General features: G+C 50.2%; 1 protein-coding gene across 1 annotated transcript in view; it reads right to left on the bottom strand.

Moving 5' to 3' along the window:
• Positions 1–126: 126 nt before the first annotated feature.
• The window catches only part of LHFPL2 (LHFPL tetraspan subfamily member 2), a 193897-nt gene continuing 172622 nt past the window's right edge, over positions 127–21401 (bottom strand). The window contains exon 4 of the mRNA XM_075541206.1: positions 127–3799. Within this exon, the coding sequence (XP_075397321.1) occupies positions 3543–3799 (257 nt within the window). The 3' untranslated portion in view covers positions 127–3542. The remainder of the gene's footprint in view (positions 3800–21401) is intronic.

Here is a 21401-nt window from a genome sequence, read left to right on the forward strand (position 1 = left end):
TTACTAGTGAAGTCTAAAGTACCAGAGCATCTTCTTCCTTTCCTCAGGATTTCAATACGTTTTGACAGGCATTTTCTTGATCAAATGATATCCATCTCATTGAAACCGATAGACTGGAGGCAGGAGTAATTTGCAAAATCTGGTTTAATCAGATCCAGGGAAGGGAAGGGGAGCAGGTTGTGAAAATACGTATGCATAGGCACCTAATCAATGCTACACGGACAGTGTATTAGTTTATACTAGGGAAGCACACAGGAAGGCTCACGTTGAGTCCATCAGCTGTAGAGTTGCAGATTTGGCTCAAGTGACTCTTGACTATCAAGTGGTGCTGAGTTCCTCTGAAACCCCCAATGGCCCCCCCAGTCTTGGAAGGAGTCTCACCAGAGTCTCAGAAGAAATCCCAGTTGTGCCTCTTAATTCTTTTGGCCCTTGGCAGCCATGGCGACCCAGGGCTTCCCAGTGGCCATGAGTTATTGCACAGCGAGGTCTGGTCTCAGGCTCCGGAGTGGGGAGATTAGCCCTTCAACAGTGGTCTCGCATTCGCACAGTCCGTGAAAGCGTGTTCCCAGGCAGCTCCGTAGTGAGTGTGCGCCAGCTCCGAGTTACCACACTATCACACTTAACCCAAAAGGCAGCATGGCAGCTTCACATTTCACATGAAAGACCAGCATGAGCTGGGCCTGGCTTGGCTTTCACATACATCTAGTGATTATTTTCAATCAGAGCCAGGACAAAAAAAAAAAAGGTTTCATACCAGTCTCTTACTTCACATAAGACTTGTGTAGCATTAGAATTGTTCTGGGTAATGATGAGGCCACGGCGGCCGCAATGTTGAACTCTCTCCTCTGCCAGAACAGAACCGCCCCCGTTCTGTCTGACTCCTGTCCAGTTTCCCAAACAACAAAACATACACTTTTGTTATTGCACATCATCCACACGACTTGTGTATGTATAATATACATCTCTATATAATTTTAAATATGCTACACAGAGAGAGACTATGGCACTTTACAGAGTACATGTCAAACAAAGGGCACCCACCACAGGTGCTTGAGAAGGACTACCACCCTTAAACAAGTAATGTAACATTGTTGAATTAGCACACAGGTTTAAGGAGTCCACAGACGCCAAGTCAAATAGTCCTGCTTCCTAGGAGTTCATTGAGAAGGCCAGCCCATCATAAAACTTTAAGCACAAATGCGGACAAAAAATAAATACTTTTCTAGTAGTGATAATAGTGGTCCAGCTATAGATTTTAAGGATGAGGTGATGGGTAAAAATAGGGATTTAGACGTGGGTCCACCAACAGTAATGTAGAGCCATCTTGATTTCTGGTGCAGCCCTCATGCTCAGTGGCTGTGCAGAAGTGTTTGGTTAGACTAGCAGGATCTGAAATAGCCAATTCAGCCCACCACCCAGAGCATGGCTCGAGGGTAAGCGGTTTAAAAGCTCCAACCTCCTCCTCTTACTGTCTCCCAGAGAAATGTCGCCTCTGCTTATTACTAGATCAGTGGTTAGGTCGTCGGTGGTGTGCTGTAGCCTATGAGTGGTTTTGTTGTGGCTGAGAGAGGCCACAGTTCCCCTTGTAGGGGTTGTCAGATTGTTCTCTGGCCTAAGAGCCGTGGAAGTAAGATGACTGGGCTGACGGCAAGATGGTAAGAGTAGTGTCAGGAAATGGATTCACTAGTAAAGAAAAAAGGAGCGTGAATCTTGATAAATCTGAGGAAATGCGAAAACACTATCAAGATGATTTGCCTGGTACCGGGCCTTGCTTAAGCTGTTTTCAGTGAAAACAGGTTTGCTAAGATAGGACCGTGGTGGTACTGGGTCTTGGTTGCTGCTAGGTTGAATTCCAACACGTGGCAACCAGGGCGGGTGGGCAGCAAACTGCTCCATGGGATTTTCTGGGCTTGTGTGCCTCTGCACTGCTGGCTGGCTTTGAACTGCTGACCTTTTCAGCTGAGAGTCGAGCGCTCGGCCACCTGTGCCACCCAGGGGCAGGAGCCTTGTTTCCGGGCTCCCGTCATCTACTTCCGGGTGGTGGTAGTGACATGGCTAATGAATGCCAAGCTCACGACCATGTAGATGGCCAAGACCAGGCCTGCTTATTACCCCCTTTCAGAAACAGTCCTGTGCTGAACTTGGACCCAAGCCTAGTGAACTCATCCAGACCTCCTCCTTGCTCGGTCAGTCTCCATGAGAAGACGGTTTCTTTGGGCCAAGCTCTGCAATGGGATTCGGGGGTTCTGGCCACACCATACCCTGCACATAGAAGGTGCAACCGCTTCAAATGTCCAGAACCAAGCCTTGAAGTGAGCAGCCTCCTCAACCCAGAGAGACCACCTCTACTTAGTCTTTCCTGAAATCTGGCTGGTCTACTCTACTTGCTGGAGTTGGTTTCTGTACTCTTCTGCAGCTGAAGGTATGGCCAGGCCTGGCGACTTTGTTTAATCCACAGTAAATTTAAGGAGACGGCTAATGCCATCTTCTTCCCTGAATTGCTGGAAACTAGATGAAAACTTCCTGGATCTTCAACGCCAGTGATGTTGAGCTTTTTGTAAACAGGTGTAGGCAGGTAACAGGAGCTTGGTCTAGCTCCTGTTTCTGCATTAGCTTTCGACTCCCTCCCCTCCAGGGAGCCTTGGCTACAATGCCCAACGTCAAGGTGGTTGGGTCAGCTTTTAGAAGCCACATAAGTAGCTAGAAAGTGCCCCTCCCTCCCTCCCCTGTAAAGAGTGCCATTCTGCTGGGAACGTGAATACAGCCGACACCGCCTAGTCACCATGCAGGGGTGCTGGTCTAGATCCCATGTGTGGAGGTCCTGGCAAGTCCTCCCAGCCACCATCTGAAGGAGCCTCAGCTGGCCCGGAGACCCCTGGCCCTGTCTTGAGGCTGCCATTGGCCGTCAGGGCACAGTGCTAAGTGTGGAAGGGGAGGGGAGGCCCTTAGCCTGACTGCTAGAAGAGGAAGGAATTTGTCTTCACCAGTCTGGTTTTTTAGTTGTTTTGCTTTTACTTTCATGATTATTCAGTTGATTATTTTCGTTACTCGGATTTCAAAAACCGTGCCCTGACAGCTCAGTTGATCCCCCTGGAATCAGCCTAGACAGAGTCCCACGTACGATCCCACTGGCCCTGGTCAGCTGAGCAAGCCAGAGTGATGTGCTCTGCCCCCAGCCCCAGGAAGTCTGCCGGCAGCATTTTAGTCTCCAACCTAGAGAAGCTGTCAGGACAAGGAGGGAAACTAACCCACCGCCCCAAACCCTGATCCCAAGGCAGAGATGCTCCCAGGCCGCCTCTTTCCAGAGAACTGCTGCCTAAAGGACCGGGGTCTGGCAGGACTTGTCAACCACACGTGAGTTTCAGTACTGTTTGCAGGCTTGCTCCCGGGGGCCCCCTGTGCAGTGACGTAGCCTAGCTGGGTGCTGCCTCCCCTTGGTCCGGGGAGGGTCCGGGGAGGGCCCGGGGCTGGGCTTAGGGAGACAGAGGCTACTTGTGACTGTTACCCAGGGGAGAGAAGGGCACGGATGTGTCTCTCCCAAACTAAAGGAGGCAGATCAAGTTTTTCCCCTCTTCAATTTCTTCCTGCACTTTGTCACTGGACGTGGCGATTTCTGCCTGTGCAGAGAAGACAGCGCAGATGAAGGTGAGCACCGTGCCGCCGATGGCCGTGTAAAAGGCCCAGCCCAAGGAGCAGTCTCCAGGTTTGTAGGCCGACGCATAGTGTCCGCAGTAGCTGACGGCCTTCTGGCAGCCCCAGCCTGCCGGGTAGAGGATCAAGCCCAGGATGAGGAACAGACCTGCAGGGGAGATGAGAAGGCAGGCAAGTAAGGTGCAGTCAGCAGGCAGAGAGGAACCTGTTCCTGGCTGTGCTGCTAGAGGTCTGCATGCAAAGGGTAGGCTCTGTTGCACTTCTCATCGGAGCTGAGCAAGTGGTAGCAGTGTGAAGTGTCTTCTGCCACTTCTGTACCTCTTGGGACCTAACACACTCCCATGACGGTGATTCTAGCAGAGGAGTTAGCCCCATCTTGCTCCTGCACAGTGGCTGGTGCGCTTGAACCACCGACCTTATCAACAGTCCAATGCTCAACCAACAGTACACCAGGGCTCCTTGTTGGGACACAAAGCCATTGCTGCTCGTCTGGGGAGCAGACTGAGGCCACAGAGACGTCCCGAGGGAGGGTCATGACGAGGGCTGCAGTGTGCCTGCAGGGCCCGGTGGATGTGGTGTCTGCTGGAACCACAGGTTCTCCACCCAGTAGCCAGCCTAGACAAACACAAGTGTGCCTTGCCCAGATTCCCATGGGCCCGAGAGGGGGTTGCCATGAACATGCCAGCTATTCATCAGAGCCCAGTCTGGCCCCGACGTTCCTGTGGCTACTAGCAAGCACCCTAATACGCATGTCCTTTCATCCCAAACATCATCCAGACTGATTCTTTTTGCTTCCTAGGAAAGCCCACACAGCTTTCCCAATTCTCAGGTAAATTCCAGACTGCTCTCCCTGGCCATGGAGGCCCTCGCTGATGTTACCTTTCGGACCCTCATCACCCAGGCCCTTTGGACTTGAGCCACCTAGCTCGTCCTTGAACAAGCAGGCAGACTCTGGTCCCCGAGACTGCTATTCCTTCCACGGGAGGCCTGGGTCTGAGTTGGTCTGCTAACCACAGGGTCAGCAGTAGGAACCCATCAGCCAGCCCGAAGAGGGAAAGCTGAGGCTTTCTGCTTCTGTCAAGATTTTCAGCCTCAGAAACCCCCGGGGACCTCAGGTCATAGGAGTCAGCACCGGCTTGGTGGCACCGAGTGTGCTGTTTGGATTCCTTCCCCCTACACGTTCCTCTTCCCAGTAGTTTTCAGTGTACGTGTCATGTGACCCATCCACCTCCCAATTCCTGCCTCCCTCCTCACCACACTAGTAGTATATGAGGGGGCTTCTAAAAGTTCATGGGGAAAATAGACTTCCCCACAAACCTTTTTGACACCCACAGAAAGGTAATGTTGAGTCACTTGAAACTGTCAGTGCTAAACAATAATTTACCTACAAATTTGGCCGGTGTCACATGGCTTCACCTAAAATTTTGTGTGATTATTTTCATGATCGTGTACTCCCATCCCTAGATCGTATGCTCAGTCAGTGTGGGGATTTTTGCATGTTTGGTGTACGACTGTAGTCTGCCCAGTCAGGCCTGGCTCACAGTAAGGCCTTAGTCAGACTTTCATTGGATGCGAATAGAATGTTTTGTAACGACTATTCCTGAACCATAGCCCCTGTGATAAAATAGCAAAATAACTACTCAACAGACACCTGAAGGAAACAAGATAAAGCTCGGTGGCTCTTTTAGTCACTCTGCTTCCTTCCATCTCAGTCACACAATCACTACTCTCTGCCAACTTGCTGGCCAAGGGATGACACGCACGAAGGCTTGGCTTTTGGACTTCACCCGCCCTTGGTACAGAAGGTGGCCATTTTTTCTAGTGTTTAAGTGTGAGAACTATAAGCTGGCTCCTGCTCCTCAGAATTATGACCCAGTGAGTCTTCAGGCACCGCCCTTCTACTTCCTCTTCAGACAGATTTCCAGACTGACCAGTTTGCAAAGGAAATTCTCCAAGCCCAGGAACAAAAGGAGAGCCATGTGTTACTGCTACCAGTAGCCTCCAAGAAGCTACGAGAGCTTAGCCTCTGCTAAGTCACACAAGCCTCATTCTAAAGCTATGAACTACCTCACTATCTCTGGAGAGGGAGTTCAGAAGCAGCCACCTGGCAGTGGGCTTAAAATACCTTCTGACAGTATGAAGAATGGGAATTGCAGAACATTTAAGTGTGCTTATGTGGAACCCGCATGTGGTAGTTACATAATCTGTTGTCAATTTAAGACTTAAGAGTAGAGGGGTGGAGTTCAGCCTCTCAGGTGGCAGCTTGGTGACCACATTTAGAGGCGCTAAGGAGTTAAAATAGCTCGCTGGAGGCAGGACACATGCACACTCCCTGCAAGACATTCCTGTTGCGAAAAGACACATGCAGCTACACTAGAGCTGAAGGAGCCACGTAGAGACCCCCTGCCAGCGCTGAGATGCTTTCTCTGCTACTGGATCCACAAGACTTTCCACCCACTGGCCTGTGACCTTCCTGCATTTGGCATCATTGCAAGTGTTGCATGAGTCTGAAGAGGAACTTAAAGACTGGTGTCGGACATATGGGCTAATATTAGATTTAGGGACTTGATCTGGACAGGGATGTTTTCTCACTATTCAATTGCTCTTGTATATAAATCTCTTTCCTATACACATTTGAGTGTCGGTCTAGATTAGTTTCTCTAGTCATTCCTGGAATAACACTGCACAAGGGGCAAGAGGCACTTGTCCAGACAGAACAAGAAACTGCTTTCAAATCAGAAAACGGTATACCGCAAGTTTATATCCTTTCACCGTATTTATTTCATCTGGGTGCCTAATAGATCCTAGAAGCTAGAATATGTGCAGAGCAACATACCCCAAGGATTGGAAGACTCAGCAACCTGTGATGGACAGATGAGACAACCTTCCTAAAAATGAACCTGGCCTGCAGTGACTCGAAGCTCTTAGTAATGAAGGCAAAGACTACAGCCTTCAGTACTGATAATCAATCCTGAAATGTGAAGAAAGCAAACTCATAACTTTTGGACTGAAACATCTTGCTAAATGGAGTACAAATAGACGTCAGACTTCATTTACTTGAATCAGTCAACACTCAAAGCTGCAGTCAGAAACCAAATGATGTGTTGCACTGGACAGATGTGCTACAAAAGATCTCTGAAGTTTTACAAAGAGATGCCAAGTTAAGGATGAAGGTACATCTGACCCAAGCTATCCATGATCTTCTCAGTGACCTCATATGCTTGTGAGACCTGGACAATAAAACAAAGCGGAAGAGATCATTGATTTGTTCAAATTGTGGTGTTGGCAAATACTACAGAATACATTGTGGACTGCCAGATGAGTGAACAAGTCAGTGCTAGAAGACAGCCTACGACGTGGAGGTGTGAAACTTCACCTTGCTGACTTTGTGTGAGTCACCAGTGAAGGACAGCATAGTTGGTACAGTAGAGGGTTAGTGAATGAGGGAGTCCACCAGGCTAATAATCATAGAAATGTGTGGGACCAGGCAAAAGTCACCATGAATTGGAACTGATTCAACAGCAGTGAACACTTGGACTCCAACTAATTCCCAAAGTGTATCCACCAAGTAGAGGAGTCCTGGTGGCCACAGTGGTTATGCTTTGGGCTGCTCACCACAAGGTCTGCGGTTCAAAACCACCAGAAACTCTGTAGGAGAAAGATGAGGCTCTCTATTCCCATAGTTACAGTCTCGGGAACAAACCCACAAGGGTAGTTCTACCTTGTCCTAGAGGGTCACTGTGAATCAGAATTGACTTGATAGCATTGAGTTTGGTTTGAGTTTTGTATCCACTAAGTAGAATGATCATTACTATCACATGCAAGTAAAGTGTTTCTGGAGGTCATCCAACAATGGTCACAGCCATACATGGAGAGGGAGCTGCCAGAGGTTCAGGCCAGATTCAGAGGAGGATATGGTACAAGGAATATCATCGGTGATGTCAGGTGGATCTTGGCTGGAAGCAGAGAATACCAGACTGTTTTACTTTGCTAACCCACTCGACTGTGGGTTATAACAACCTGTGGCTAGCCTTGGAAAGAATGGGAGTCCCAGCATAGTCTATTGTGCTCACACAGAACTTGTGTCTGGCTCAAGATGCAGCTGGATGAACAGAACAAGGGAATACTGCATGGTTTCAAGTCAGGATAGGGTGCATCACACTTGTTCAGTCTGTGTGCTAAATATATCAGAAAGCTGGATTATATGAAGAAAAGTGTGGCATTAGGACTGGAGGAAGGTTTATTAAAGTAATGAGCAGATGACACAACTTTTCTTACAGATCATGAGATCTTGAAATATTTGCTAATGAAGATCAGGGACCACAGCCTTCAGAATGGATTAGAACTCACTATAAAGAAGACCAAAATCCTCGTAACTGGGCCAGTAGGTAACATCATGGTCGAAGGAGAAAGGATTGAAATTGTCAAGGATTTCATCTTGGTTAGATCACAATCTGTGGTCGTGGAAGCAGCATGACATGGTGCACTAGGTAAATTGGCACAAGATTTGTTGAAGGGCAAGGATGTTACTTTGAGGAGGAGTAAGGTGCGTACGACCCAACCCGTGGTATTTTCAGTCACCTCGTAGACATGTGAAAGTTGGACACTGAAGGAGGAGAACTGAAGAAGAATCGATGGATCTGATTGCTAGTCTGGGCAACGAATACTGAAAGCACCAGGGACTGCCAAAAGAACAAGTCTGTCAGAAGAAGTCAAGCCAGAATGTTCCTTAAAAGCAAAGATGGCAAGACTTGGTTTCACGCACTTTGAATGTGTTGTCAGCAGAAACCAGTCCCTGGGCAAGCATATCATGCTGGGTAAACTAGAGGGACAGTGAAAAAGAAGGGCCTGGACAAAATGGGCCCCAAACTAAGAACTGTGAGGACAGTGTAGGACTGGGTCGCGCTCTGTTGACTGACCACACACACACACCCCACACCCCACACCCCACACCCTTGTCCTTGGTTAGAGGAGGGAGGTTGTATGGCTCCCAGAGTTGATGAATGGTCATCATTCCCTGAACATTCATGCTGACTCAGGGACTCATCCATCTGGAAGGGTAAGGGGGCTTCAGAAGGTTTGCAGACAATGAAATTGAGAATGGAATTTTTCTACAAACGTTTTGAAGCACCAACCCCCAGTTCCAGTGCACGTCTGTAAGAACATGTGTCCCTACTTCCTGCAGGGTGCTAACCTCGCTGTTCCCTCTGCCCTGCCGCCATCCCTCTACTTGATCACACAGTGCTATTTGTGTGTACTAAATCAGGTGTTTCTGAGGTACCACTAACAGTGTCATGACGCTGTCCAGGCTCTGCAGGCAGAGACCGCCGAGCGCCTTGAAGGCAGAGCAGCGTCTTCCTCGTGGTTTTCCCCTCCCCAGCACACGTCCAGACCTTATCATTCGCTCCCAATGCTTCCTGACCAACCGCTTTTCTGAGACGGCACAGTTTGCGCCTGACACTCAACAATAAACCTGATGGGGAGGTGCCAGTTAACCCTGGGTAACCAGGTCAAGAATCCAACTCCTCTGTCTCGTAAACAGCCATGGGTTCCTCAGAACACAGCAAGATCTCACCCGACACCTCAAACATCCTTGCCCCTTCCCACATACCTCCGAAAATACTGAGAGTGGGGTGGGGATAGGTCTGTCATGATTATGACATCTGAGCCATGCATGGTCTTAACTCTAAGGCTCAGTCTATACAGACCCAGCCCAATTCACTGGGGCAGAATGCCAGTACACTGCCCTGCCACCCCACCCCACCCCCCAAACGAAGCGAGGCAGGCCAACAGAGTGACTTGGGGCCCCACCCACCCTGGCAACATCTTTATCCTCACAGAAAAGGCCCAGTTCAAAAAGCGCAACAGTGCTGGGTCACAGGAATGTGCGACTGTCTGCTGCCTGAGGCAGGACCCGGCCTCTGCCCCCTTGGGAGGCCAGAGCTCCCTCCTGGTCTCCTTGAGCTATAGTCACATGATTGGTCACGCTTGGCCCGCTGCCTTTGCACACTCCGTCTATGCGGCTGTCTCCTGCATGTTTATCTCCAGGTTTGCACCGCCAACTTGTCCCCCCAGACCTCCGCCTGGTGGGCTGACATCATGGTTGGAAGCTCCGTGAGTCTCAGCTCTGAGTCCACAGCACATGTCATACCAGGTGTCAACCTCTCGGCCTCATCTCACCCAATGGGAGTTCCAGGGTAGGCCGGCTTGGAACCTTGCAACCGGGTACCCCTTCCTTCCTCCCCCTCTGGCAAGAAGGCCTCTGAGCCTGGGAAGCAGGTCCCTCTGGTGGACTCCTTTTCCTCCAAGTCGGTGGTTAAATCTCAATGAATCCCCCGCCCCCTGCTACACTCATCACCTTTGAGTGAGCTGTGTCATTTATTTCTGGTCTGTCTCCACCAGCTTGGTTTTGAGCTGCCCCGGCAGGGAGGCTCATGCTGGGTCTCCCAGTCACCTGCAGCAACAGCTGCCCTGGACCGGGTGGTCATCGGCAGTGCTTTGGGACTGGATGGTGGATGAATGACGATGCCACGAGGTGACTGCTTTACATTACGTCTTAAGATGAAGCCACTGGGGACCACGCCTGCCACATTTCTGAAGCTGCCGGAGGAAAAGCTTCGGGGGCTATTGAGACTCCCAAGGGGGGTGCGTTTGAACTCCGGCTGCCAGTACACACATGTGGGGTTTAAGTTGCCAGCCAGCACGGAGAGCTGCACTCCTGACCACAGAAAACAATTCGTTGGGAGATCGTGGTAATAAGCTGATGAACCAGAATGCCATTTTAATGACCTGGAGGCCAGCCTTAAAATGTAGTCTCAAGGCTGAGATGTTTCCCAGCTCTGCTGGGCTTTATGGAGCACCACGGCTGCTGGGTGGGGGAAGGGGCATGGATGGGAAACGGGGTTGTAAGGTGGGCATGAAGGAGGGGCCCTGGACAGGTGGCCCACGTGGGGAGGGCAGCAGAGAAGGGGCCAGAGCTGATGACCGCGAAGATGGAACTGCTCTTGTTGGGCACGTTAGGTTCAACTCAAAGTGACCGTGCGATAGTTACCCTCCCCCTTAGTGGCTGTCAGCTTTACGGAAGTGGGTCTCCAGATGTTTCCGTGCAGAGCTGTGGGGAATCTGAAACCACCCACCTCCCCGCTAGCCTCATATGCACTTTGCACTAACAGGACTCCCCAGAACTGTGAACGTCTATCGCAGATGCTGCCATGATCAGTTACTTATCTCTGAAGTCTGAGACCATCTATCTCAACCGTGAGGTAACAATGTGCCGGCACAGAGTGCTATATCTCACTTTAAGCTCATCAGTCAACATTGCTCCATATGCCTGCCTCCATTTATTTCAAGTCCTACCTCACGCTGCCAGGTGGAAGTCACTCAGTAGTCCCTGACAGCTATTTGTAGCTCCTTCACTACTGTGAGGGGGACAATTCTGTAATACCTGCTCCACCCACCCCCAGTGGTCAGATATGAAGGTGGTGCTTTGAGGAAGACACCTATCTGTGCCCACCCACTTCCCTGCCCACTGAATTTGCCATCCAAGGCTCCCCTCGGTGAGTGTCCCGGTGTGGTCCTTTGTTCTTCACACGTGCAGGCACCTGGAGATACTGCCATGATGATGCCCAGTCACCAAGAACAGGCTCCACTAGGGTCCCTACACTGTTTTAGGAAGAAGTGACAAAAAATCTAACATGAACTGTCCAGAACAAAAGGTAAAGAACACAAGTCTAACCACCGTGACTCACTGTGTCCTTGCTCTGTAATGAAATAGCCCCCGTTTCGGGGCCTCCTGCACCCTGCCATCAAGTCCGTGCTGACTCATAGCGACCAGAAGGCCTGGGCAGAATTGCCCTTGCGGGTTTCCCTGACTCATCTGTAGGGAGTAGAAAGCCTTGTCTCCCCAAGGACTGGCTGGTGGCTTCAAACCGCTGTGAGGTTAACAGTCTAACGCAAGCCACTACCCCTAGATCCCTCAAAGGATGGCACTTTGCGCTCCGGTACCCTGTCGTTTGATTGTAGCTGTGGGGACAGTGGAGGAAATGTGCCCCCTCATCCTCGGATTCTGCACTTCAACATAGTAGGGTGTCAACTGCCTTGAACATCATCGCGGAGGCCGCAGTTGTAGTTTCACCTCTTTGGGAAGGCCTTCTCTGGGTTGAAATGGCAGATTGCAAGCACAGATGACTTGTCCCGGCTTATGAAATTGAAGCTAGAAACATCCCCTCCTAATTCCGTGCGTGCCCGACAGGTGCTTTAAATCTAGAAGTTTGTGGAGGTGATTGTCGTATGTGAACTCGTGCTGAGGATCGCCGGCATTGGTGCGAGGACAGCAGCTAACGCACATTGAATACTCGGTGTGTGGCAGGTCCTGGGCCCGCACTTGAACTCCTGCAGCCCTCAACGATCCCGTGGGGCCGGTCCTCTGTTTCACAGGAACAAGGGTCCGGGCTGGTCCAGTAATGCATGTGTTTTGCTTAAGAGAGACCCGTGCAGAGTATTACTTACGGCCACATTTTGAACATCAAAAGCTTTGCATTTGACCAGGCTAACCCTTGATTTATCTCTGAAGTGACATTGATTTAGCTACTGTCTTTTACAGCATTAAACAAAGCTTATGCCATAGGTAACTCTCAACAAAGTTATTAGACAGTGACATTTAGTAGCTCAAACAGTGGCCATCATCTCACCCCGACTCACTGAGCCGAGCCTCCTGTGAGATAGCTCTGTAGGTGGAGTGGGAAACATGTAGGGCTGCTGACTTGAAGGTCAGCAGTTCAAACCCAGCAGCCACTCCACATCAGAAAGAGCCTCAGAAACCCTAAGGAACAGATCTCGGCCCTGCGGGGCCACCGTGTGTCAGAAGGCAGGGATTTCTAATGGTTGAAAACTGACACTTAAGACAAAAAAGTAAAAGTACTCCTAACCAGAGTTCGCCACCACCAGCAAGGATTTAGACTGAAAGCCAGTCTTCTCTGGCATGAAATCAGTATTACTGATAGCATTTTACAGATGAGGAAACTGAGGCCACTGAGCAGTAAAGTGAGGATACACAGCCAATCAGTGAGGCCTGGGACTCAAATCCAGGCTCCAGAGTCTACTTCTGGACCACTGCTGAGCAGCAGACTAGCTCCCAAGACAGGGCTTATCCAAGTGGGTGATGAAGAACAAGACAGCAGAATGCTGTGGGAGGCAAAGGGGAAGGAAGCGCATGCTAAAATCCAGGGTCCGCAATCATCAAGCAGGCTGAATGGCTTGCCCTACACAGTAAGATGTCCCCTCCATTTTATTCCAACTTGGTTCCGTTCAATCAGTACCACCAGCCTTTCGACTGCAGGTATAGGTGCCACGTACATTAAAGTGACTCGGCGACAGCAAATCCTGGGGAAAGGCGTGCAGCTGTGCAGGGTGGGGGGCACGTGACGTGTGAGCAGAAAGCTGCAAGCAGCAGGCCACACAACCCATCACTGCACTCGCGGGGGTGGGGGGGGGGGAGGAAGCCATCAAATTGGCTCCAGTCTCTGCTCTGAGACCCCGTATCCTCGGAACCTATTTGGAATGGTGCACCCACCTCGTGTAATAATGCCATCCCCACAGTGCTCCAGGGAAAAGAACACACGTCCTTTCCAGCACAGACATCTGTAGCTGATTAGCGACCGGGCAAATTCTCAGACAGCTCCCCAAAGCAGCATTATTGCATCATTCAGCCAACAGGTCAGATTGTGGTTGAATCCGCTTCCTACCTCTCGTAATTCCTGGAGCAGACCCGCTGCTCTTGGCTTCTCCCAATCACCTCCCACCCACATGGCACCCTCCCCTGTGTCCACAGGCAGTGGACATTGCTGTCACCTGGGGCATCTGGCACCTATGAGACCTTGCTCAGGGCAACTGCAGACACCAGGGTCATGCCCCGAGGGCGCTTTCTCACAAAGCCCAAGTTCAAAGGCTCACCACCGTGGTAGTCAGGCCAGCCTGACCTCTACTGACACCAGGCCATTTCATACCAAAAGGGTGAAGGAGACCCTCCGAGAACGGGGAAAGTCCTTAGACTGGAGTGACCGGCTGGAACACCTCTTACTACATTGTCCGGCTTATGCTGTGGACCGGTAAAAACCCTAGCACAGACCACACCGGCAGTGTTTTCAGAACCACTCTGCTCTTCTGGGGAGCAGGTGGCCAGGGGGAGCCCGTGTTAGGGTCCGGATGTCTTTCTAGTGAGCCTGTCCATTTACTGTGTGAGGCCCAGGCTCCAGGCAAGGAGGCTCTTTCTGTGCATTCTTTACAGTGGACCCTTGCTTGTGCCACCTCTCATTTTAGTACGAACCGCCAAGAGGACCGGCACAGCTGTCTCAGAAGGACAGCCAGAATCCTAGAGGCAGGATGGCACACCTTCGTCTCATGTACTTTGGGTAGGTTGTCAGGAGAGGTCAGTCCCAGAGAAGGACAACATGCTTGGAGAAGTGGAGGGCATTGAAAACGAGGCAGGCCCTCAAGGAGGTGGACTGACACAGTGGCTGCCATGATGGGCTCAGGCACAGGGACAACTGTGAGGACGGCCCAGGACCGGGCAGTTGTACATCGGGTTGCTGTGAGTCAGAACGGGCTTGACAGCACCTAATAACAACAAGAGCTCACAGGCTAGCCGGGGGGCGCTCTGCTGCTGGGCCTCCGGCTCCCTCTGGGCAGAGCGCGATGCAGGCGCTATCGGCTGGTGGCACACACTCCATAAAGGCTTCTCACTGAGACGAGGTCGCTCTCTGAGGCAAAGGAGAGGAAACGGGCGGGGCTGGCTGATAGTGGCAGGTGTCAATGATTTAATTAAAAAAAATGCTTGTCTTCACCTATCTGCTCCCCAGGGGAGTCAAGGGGGTTACCAGTTTCCTAAAATCATTCCCATCAAACAATGGGAAAAATACTCCTCCACGGTGGAGGATGGAGAAAGGATGTCAGAGCGGCCAGAGCAGAGCGGTCAGCCAAGGACCTCCCATCTCGGCCCCGAGAGGACACTTCTGCTATGACTGCTTGGAATGAGTGATCACCAGTTTAGGATTGATGAGCGTCGAACAGGGAGAGGGGCACTGCCCTGCATGGTTGAAGCCTCCCCGCGTCCGTCCCGCTCAGCACGATTCGTGTGCATGTGCAAAGCGCCTTTACTGGCTACTTCCAAAGCCCTAACTCAGGTGTTGAAATGGATCCCAACAAACGAATGGAGTCAGATTACGGCTCCCCATCAGTTAGTGGCAAGACTCACTTCACTTTCAGGGCGAGAAGCTGGTTGCTGGGCCGTTTACATGCCATTGTAAGGGCTTGATGATTTTTTTTTCTGGGTAAATAACCATCCAACATGTAAGATTAAGCCAGAGCCAGCTCCTACTGGACTGGAACCTAAATGCACGGATCAAAGGACATTACACAACTCAAGGAAAGGCAGTGTCTTATGGAGCAAAAGACACATTTAGAAGCAATTATGCACTTTTTAGGACAACGAAGTCCATTTTTACCCACCACATCTAGAGAATGGTAGTGTGCCAGGGGCCAGCTTCAGTGTTCTGGGTCCGCACGTTGACTGCCGGCTCCGCGCACACAGCCACCGTTGGAAGTTATTTCGAACCAAGGATATGTATTTGTACTGATTCTTAATTTCCTCTTGCCTTCATTTTTCAATTCTTGTATGTTAAGCCTTGGTGTATGCTAGGGCCTCTTTGGCTTTGGTTGTTCAGACTGTGAGCCATTTCGTCAAGCGACTAGAAGGCCCGGCAGGAAGCAGGTGCCCGAGTGCAGCTGACAGCGCAGTGCTGCAGCCCGGTCCTCCTCAGGAGCTGCCCATCGCTCTGCGGTGGCTTCCCAGCCCAGGAGGATCCTCCTGTCCCAGGCAGCTCTTCCAACAGAGCCCCAGAACCGCTCTCTGAATATTCAAAGTCGCACTTCCTGATTATTTGCTAAGGGAATTTGAACCTAGAGCATCCAGTGGGGCAGGATAATTTGTCTGTGAAGGAGTAGTTATCATGGCACACCACTTCCCACGTGGCATTTGCATATCAACGGCGGGGGCGGGATTTACAGAGAGTTCGTCTTCTATGCTGTCCAAAATGGATTCTTTAAAATAGAGGCTGGTCTCTGATTTACTTGCTTTAAGGTAGTAGTGTTTTGTTTAGTTTTGTTTTCATACCGTTGAGTTCTTTGTTCCCTTGAAATCTAATGACACATTTTTTGCTTCTCGGGGCACGGCTTATGAAGTTATGAGTCTCTTTAACACACCTACGGGCAGAAACTCAAGAAATTATAGCCCTGAGTGCCTCTGGGACAATTGTTTGCACTTAGTAGGCAGACAGTCAAAGTCCCCCAAACCTAAATTTGATGTTGGCCTCCTCGAGCATACTGTTTCTGCATTCTATGTTTCTTTGCCAAGGGATCGATAATAAAAAGCTGATGAATTAGTACGAGTATCATTGTCGACTCAGAGGGGGAATGGGTTGGACCTATCTGCAGCAGCCGGAATCTTCTAGGGGAACCTCCTCCCCAGGAGGCAAGCCAGGGCTGCTGGGCTAGTTTCCCCAGCCACCTTCTTTTCCATATTGTGAAGCCGGGCAAACGTGGTCACACGGTATGGAGAAAGCCAGGTAGACTCTTGGGGTGCAAGAGTAGGGGGTAGGGCTTTGTGAGAGCAGGGAATTCCGCGTCCTCTCCCAGGGTCTCCCAGACCTCTTCCTATGTCCCTCTCTCCAATGCCAGGGGTGGGTGAGTGGGCTGTCGGACAAGTCAGGGTGACCTCTGCGACTGGATAGCATTGTGGTCTTCTGGAGGCTTAAGGTGATTTTTCACTTGTCCTTTCTTTTAAAAATTCCCCTTCTATTCCTTTCCCTCTTTTGAACACACTGTGCGCCCCCTCCCCCACCACACACACACACACACACACACACACACACATACTCCAGCATTCTTGATCTCCCTTCATTCCCACTGGAGCCTGGCCCACCTGGCCCAGGCCCCTCGCCACCACAGCAAGCAGCCAGAACTTGCAGCTCAAGGGCTCGTCCAACGCCAGGGCAACCTCGGGGGAATAGCTGAGCCGAGCCAGCGCACGTGAGCCAACGCCTGAGCTCATTTCAGTGGCTTCTGTCCCAAACCTGAGTCACCAGGGATTCCAGGGACTCCTCGCTGAGCTCTGTGTTCATTTCCAACAATGAGCAGCTCCGTGCTGTCATGGAAAACCAGGATCTTTGCAGGCTACAGTTTCACTATGGATTACATCCAGGTCACAGCCCAAGGAAGACGGCGGGCAAAAACACCCCTGCTGGCTGGTGAGCTGGCTTTGGTAAGGAGTCCCAGAGGGCTATGAACACGGTGTGTCTCTGGCTCCACCACATCCTGGACAAGGTCTCACCCAAGGAAGGCTGATCAGCCTGTGATGCATTCTGCCAGGGGAGTCGGTGAAACACCTGCCACCGAGGTGCGACTTTTCGAAGCTGCTTCCAGAAAGGAAAGGCCCAGAGACTGTGCCAAGGCAGGGGGAAGGAGGAAGTTCTTTGTTCCCTGCCCATTGGATTTCTGTACCTGCTTTCCGGAGAAAGCACCTGCAGGCACCAAGGGAGCCCTGGTGCTGTAGTGGTGAGCACTGGGCTGCCATCTGCATGGTCAGCACAGGGACACCCACTGGGGTCGCTAGGAGTCAGCACTTAATCGATGGCACTGAGTTTGGTGGACACTAAATCCCTGGGGCTGCTCTATGCAGCTAGGAAGGGGCTATTAGGCTCCATAAAGCCAGGGGTGGGGCTGGGGAAGGGGGAGTGGGCTTAGGCAACATATTCCTATATTTGATTTGAATGGCTCAAGGTCAATTCTAATGGCCATGAAAGACAGCCCTCTTCCTTAGATTCCAGCAATTCGAGGGAACAAAAACTTACCCTAAAACTTGATAGGAAAGCAGAAATACGTTAAGACTCATGTAGCTCCACCCCCCAGTACTTCAAAGCCTAGCAAGGTCACCCATTTGGACAGGCTTCAAAAGAGTTTTCAGATAAAGGCTAGGAAGAAAGGCCTGGCGATCTACCTCCCACATTAGCCAGTGAAAATGCTACGGATCCAGAATGCTCTCAGCTGGAAGGCAAGTCCCTCAAAGTAGTGTCCTCAACACAGGACTGAGCTCCTCACCCATGGCGAGGCTGTGCAGCATCAGGTCACACTTGACTCTGTTGTATGTGGCCGGCATCGGCGCCCCTCTACAGCGACGCACAAGACCCACCCCACAGCAGCGCTGAGGGGCTACTGTCTCAGGGAGCGTGCCCACCAAGCCTTTCTCACCCATTCGCAACTCCAACCCTCAGAGGTGAGTTGGTCAGCACTCACAGCCGCCAACTGTAAGGGTGTGGGGGCGAGGGAAGGGAGGCACAAGGCCAAGTGAGGTGTGAATTGTATCATCGATATAGTGAACACCACCCATCTTAAAGGCCAACCTGATAGCTGACAGATTTAATAGCTGGTTGTGTGTGTGTCTGTGTGTGTTTTAAAGTTTTTAATTTGAGCATTTCCATTGGAGTAGCAGCTTCTTCCAGACTCCTGGAATCAAAATATCAATTTTAAAATGATTTGTGCTATATTTTTTAAACAAATAGATCAAGAGGGCTTATGTAAGTCTGTGGCCAACTCAGTATTTAAAATGAGATATAACCAAAGAATATGCTGACAATATCTTATCACTTCCCCTTCAGCCACATTTTATAAAAAAGGGCACGTTTGCCAAAGTGGACGTTGTGAGAACAGACTAGAGTGTTCCCCAAATCCTTGGGTATCTCTGGCACAGCCTCGGTTCTCACCACTTGTTTTACTGTCTGCCTGAGTCCAGGTTGACAGAGGCCAGGGTGTGGCGGGAGAGGAGGAGGGGGGAGAGCGAGCACATCTCCATAGCTGCAGCCAGTCCTGGCCCAGCCTAATCTGACTCGATGTGCACACAGGTTGGCCAGCAAGAAAGAAAGTCAGCTGCCTCAGACAGGGCCATGCAGGCTCAGAACCAATGTGTTTGTCCTGCTTCGACGGCCGGTCTGCTGAAAACTGGTCCTTCCAACGCAGACCCATGAAATCATTCTACAGTTTAACCAGCTCCCCAGGCAATTCTTATGAAGGCGTCAGATCATCTTGGTCTACCTAAGAGTCATCTGGAGACCTGATTACAATGTAATAGAACAAGCAGGACCACCTAACCACCCTGCCATTGAGGCAATTCCAATGCAAAGCGCCCTTATAGGACAGACTCAATGGCCCCTGTGGGTTTCTGAGACGGACTCTTTACAGGAGAAAACCAAGAGTAACGGAGACACCCAATCCACAGGCCCCTTCCGCAATGGCAGGCATGCCAAAATCAAAGGGGAAGTATATTGAGGTTCTGTGGATTTCGATACAACTGTGTGGGGCACGTATGTTCCAAGTGGGCTCTGGTGGGATTGGGGTTGAGGCACCTTCTTCAGATTCCTGCAGTTAGGGGACAGGCCCCCACCAAGAGATAGCAAGGGGACAGCAAGTTCCCAAGAAACCTGAGAAGTTGAAAATGTTGGCAAGCCCTACAGGTCATGAAAGGTTCAAAGTTTGAATAATGTCCTAAGTTTTGAGGCAAAGTAATAAGAGTGGGAAGAAAATGAAACTGTCTTGGAAAATGCAATCATTTTTTCCCCAAAGCCAGAGAGCCAGCAAGCCCGTGTGCCCTGCCTCCCATGCCCACCCCCATCCCCACCCCCAGGTGTGCTCCTGCTCCTCCCTACCACCCTGCCTTTCCCCAGAGGCTTCACGAAGAGAAAGGGAGAGAGAGAAAATCGGGAATAACATAAGTAAGTAAGATCCAAGATTTTTCTGATCTCTGTGCCAAGATAAACACTTGTTGCCACTAATGTGAGATAGCCAGCCAGAGGACCAAAGGAATTGATAGAATCATCTTCGTTCCTGGAGCAGAGCTTGAAGGAAGTCTTCAAGATTGAGGTAAACCAATCTCTGCTTCTGAATGGCTGAGAGACAGGTCTGTGTGTCAGGGCCCATGATGCCCCACCCTCAGCCTGCAATGCTGGAGGGAAGCTCATGGTCCTGCCCAGCAGGATGGAAAGCATCCCTCAGGTCCCAGACCGGAGGTTCCACCCGCCTGCCAGCATGTGGACAAGACCCCTTACCAGGGCATGAAGTCTTGGAGGCTGCAGTCCTTTTAGTGAGTGAAAATGAAGCGGCCTCACTGGCCGCTAGCTCTCTTCATTGGGACTCACACATAGCCTGTGTGCTGGTGTCTCTTAGACATACATTTATTTGTGCTCTTTGAAAAACCGGTGGTAACCTTGCTCAGCAAACTTCTAGAGATCCATGCGCCTGTATAAGCACACACACCTGAATCCCAGTGTGTGAGGAGAATACAGTGAGGGCTGTTACCTGACAAGCAAAAGGTAGATTGTAACTGAATGCTGTCCTATTAATTTGAACACTTCTGAGAGTTCAAATGGGATATACTTCTAGATTTCAAAAGGATACAATAGAACAGAATTTAGAAATATATATCTACACATCCATCCATGTATTTCAAGTGTCCCATTTTTCAGAAGAGGAAAACCGAGGTCTAGACTAGAGAGATGACACAGGCATCCCCAGTTAAACTGCTAGTAACAAGGTTCAAAATGAGGATTCTAGCCTGACTCGGGAACTGCCTGTGTCACTGGTACTTGGATTGGCCTGGGCAAAGAATGAGACGAGGGTCCTGGGATTGGTTATTTTGAGGCAGGAGATTTAAGGATTCTGATGTCTGATTAGAGAGTATCCCCTATGCGGATAAATCTGTAATTGTTTCTTGGTCCCTTAGCTACACTGCCATGGAGCCTCTGAGAGGGGAAGAACAGAAGATCTCCTACCAAATGATTGAAAATTAAAACGAACAAAAAAAGCATCTCATTTGATCAGCGTCTTTGGAAGCAGCCCTGCTGAGCTCCAGAGTTTGCTAAAGGCAAACCAGAGTGAAATCATCTGGGACCCTTTGCTGAGAGCTGTGCACTTCATCTAGGATTGTTTGAAAAGTGCACAATACCCCCCACCCCCACCCCCTTTCCTGAAAATTAAAGCAGGAGCCTTTTTAATTCCTTGAGGATGCCTTCAAGTTCATCAAAGGGGGAGAGGGGATAAGGGAAGAGGTGGGTGTGAGAGAGAGAGACAAGACAGATTGAATTTCTGTCACCAAGTAAAAGTTAGTCCACATGGAAGAAGTACATCAGCCTGTGTGATCCAAGGATTGCAAATAATATAATCCAAATCTATAGGAGGGAATAGCACCAGAGCTTAAATTGTGAACATCTGGTTTGCAGAAAGTTCTGGGTGACAGTGGAAGCTCAAAACCCATTTGTAGGGTCCACACATGGATTCACCCTCAGGTGAATCCCTCTGATCATTGTGAAGGGATGTGAATGGCCCTGTTATCAGACAGAGTATTGTGAAGTCTATCATGGCAGCTATAGGTCGAATTGTAATATTATAGCATTTGATCTCCCTTTAGGCCCATTTTCAAGCTTAGACCCATAATAAAGTTTTACTTAATATATATTTTTAAAGGGGAAGGGGAAATCCGTGTGGATTAAGTCCCTGGGGAATCCCCTCTGGCCATGGACCAGGGATGTGAAGAGCCTTGCTCTCATGCAGAGTGTATTGGAAAGTAGATGGTGGGGGATGCCATTAGGTTACAATTTAGCATCCTGTCATTTGATCTTCCTATGATCCATTTAAATTTGCTCTAGTTC

This window comes from Tenrec ecaudatus, chromosome 2 (assembly GCF_050624435.1).
Source record: "Tenrec ecaudatus isolate mTenEca1 chromosome 2, mTenEca1.hap1, whole genome shotgun sequence".
In the NCBI taxonomy this organism is placed as follows: domain Eukaryota; kingdom Metazoa; phylum Chordata; class Mammalia; order Afrosoricida; family Tenrecidae; genus Tenrec; species Tenrec ecaudatus.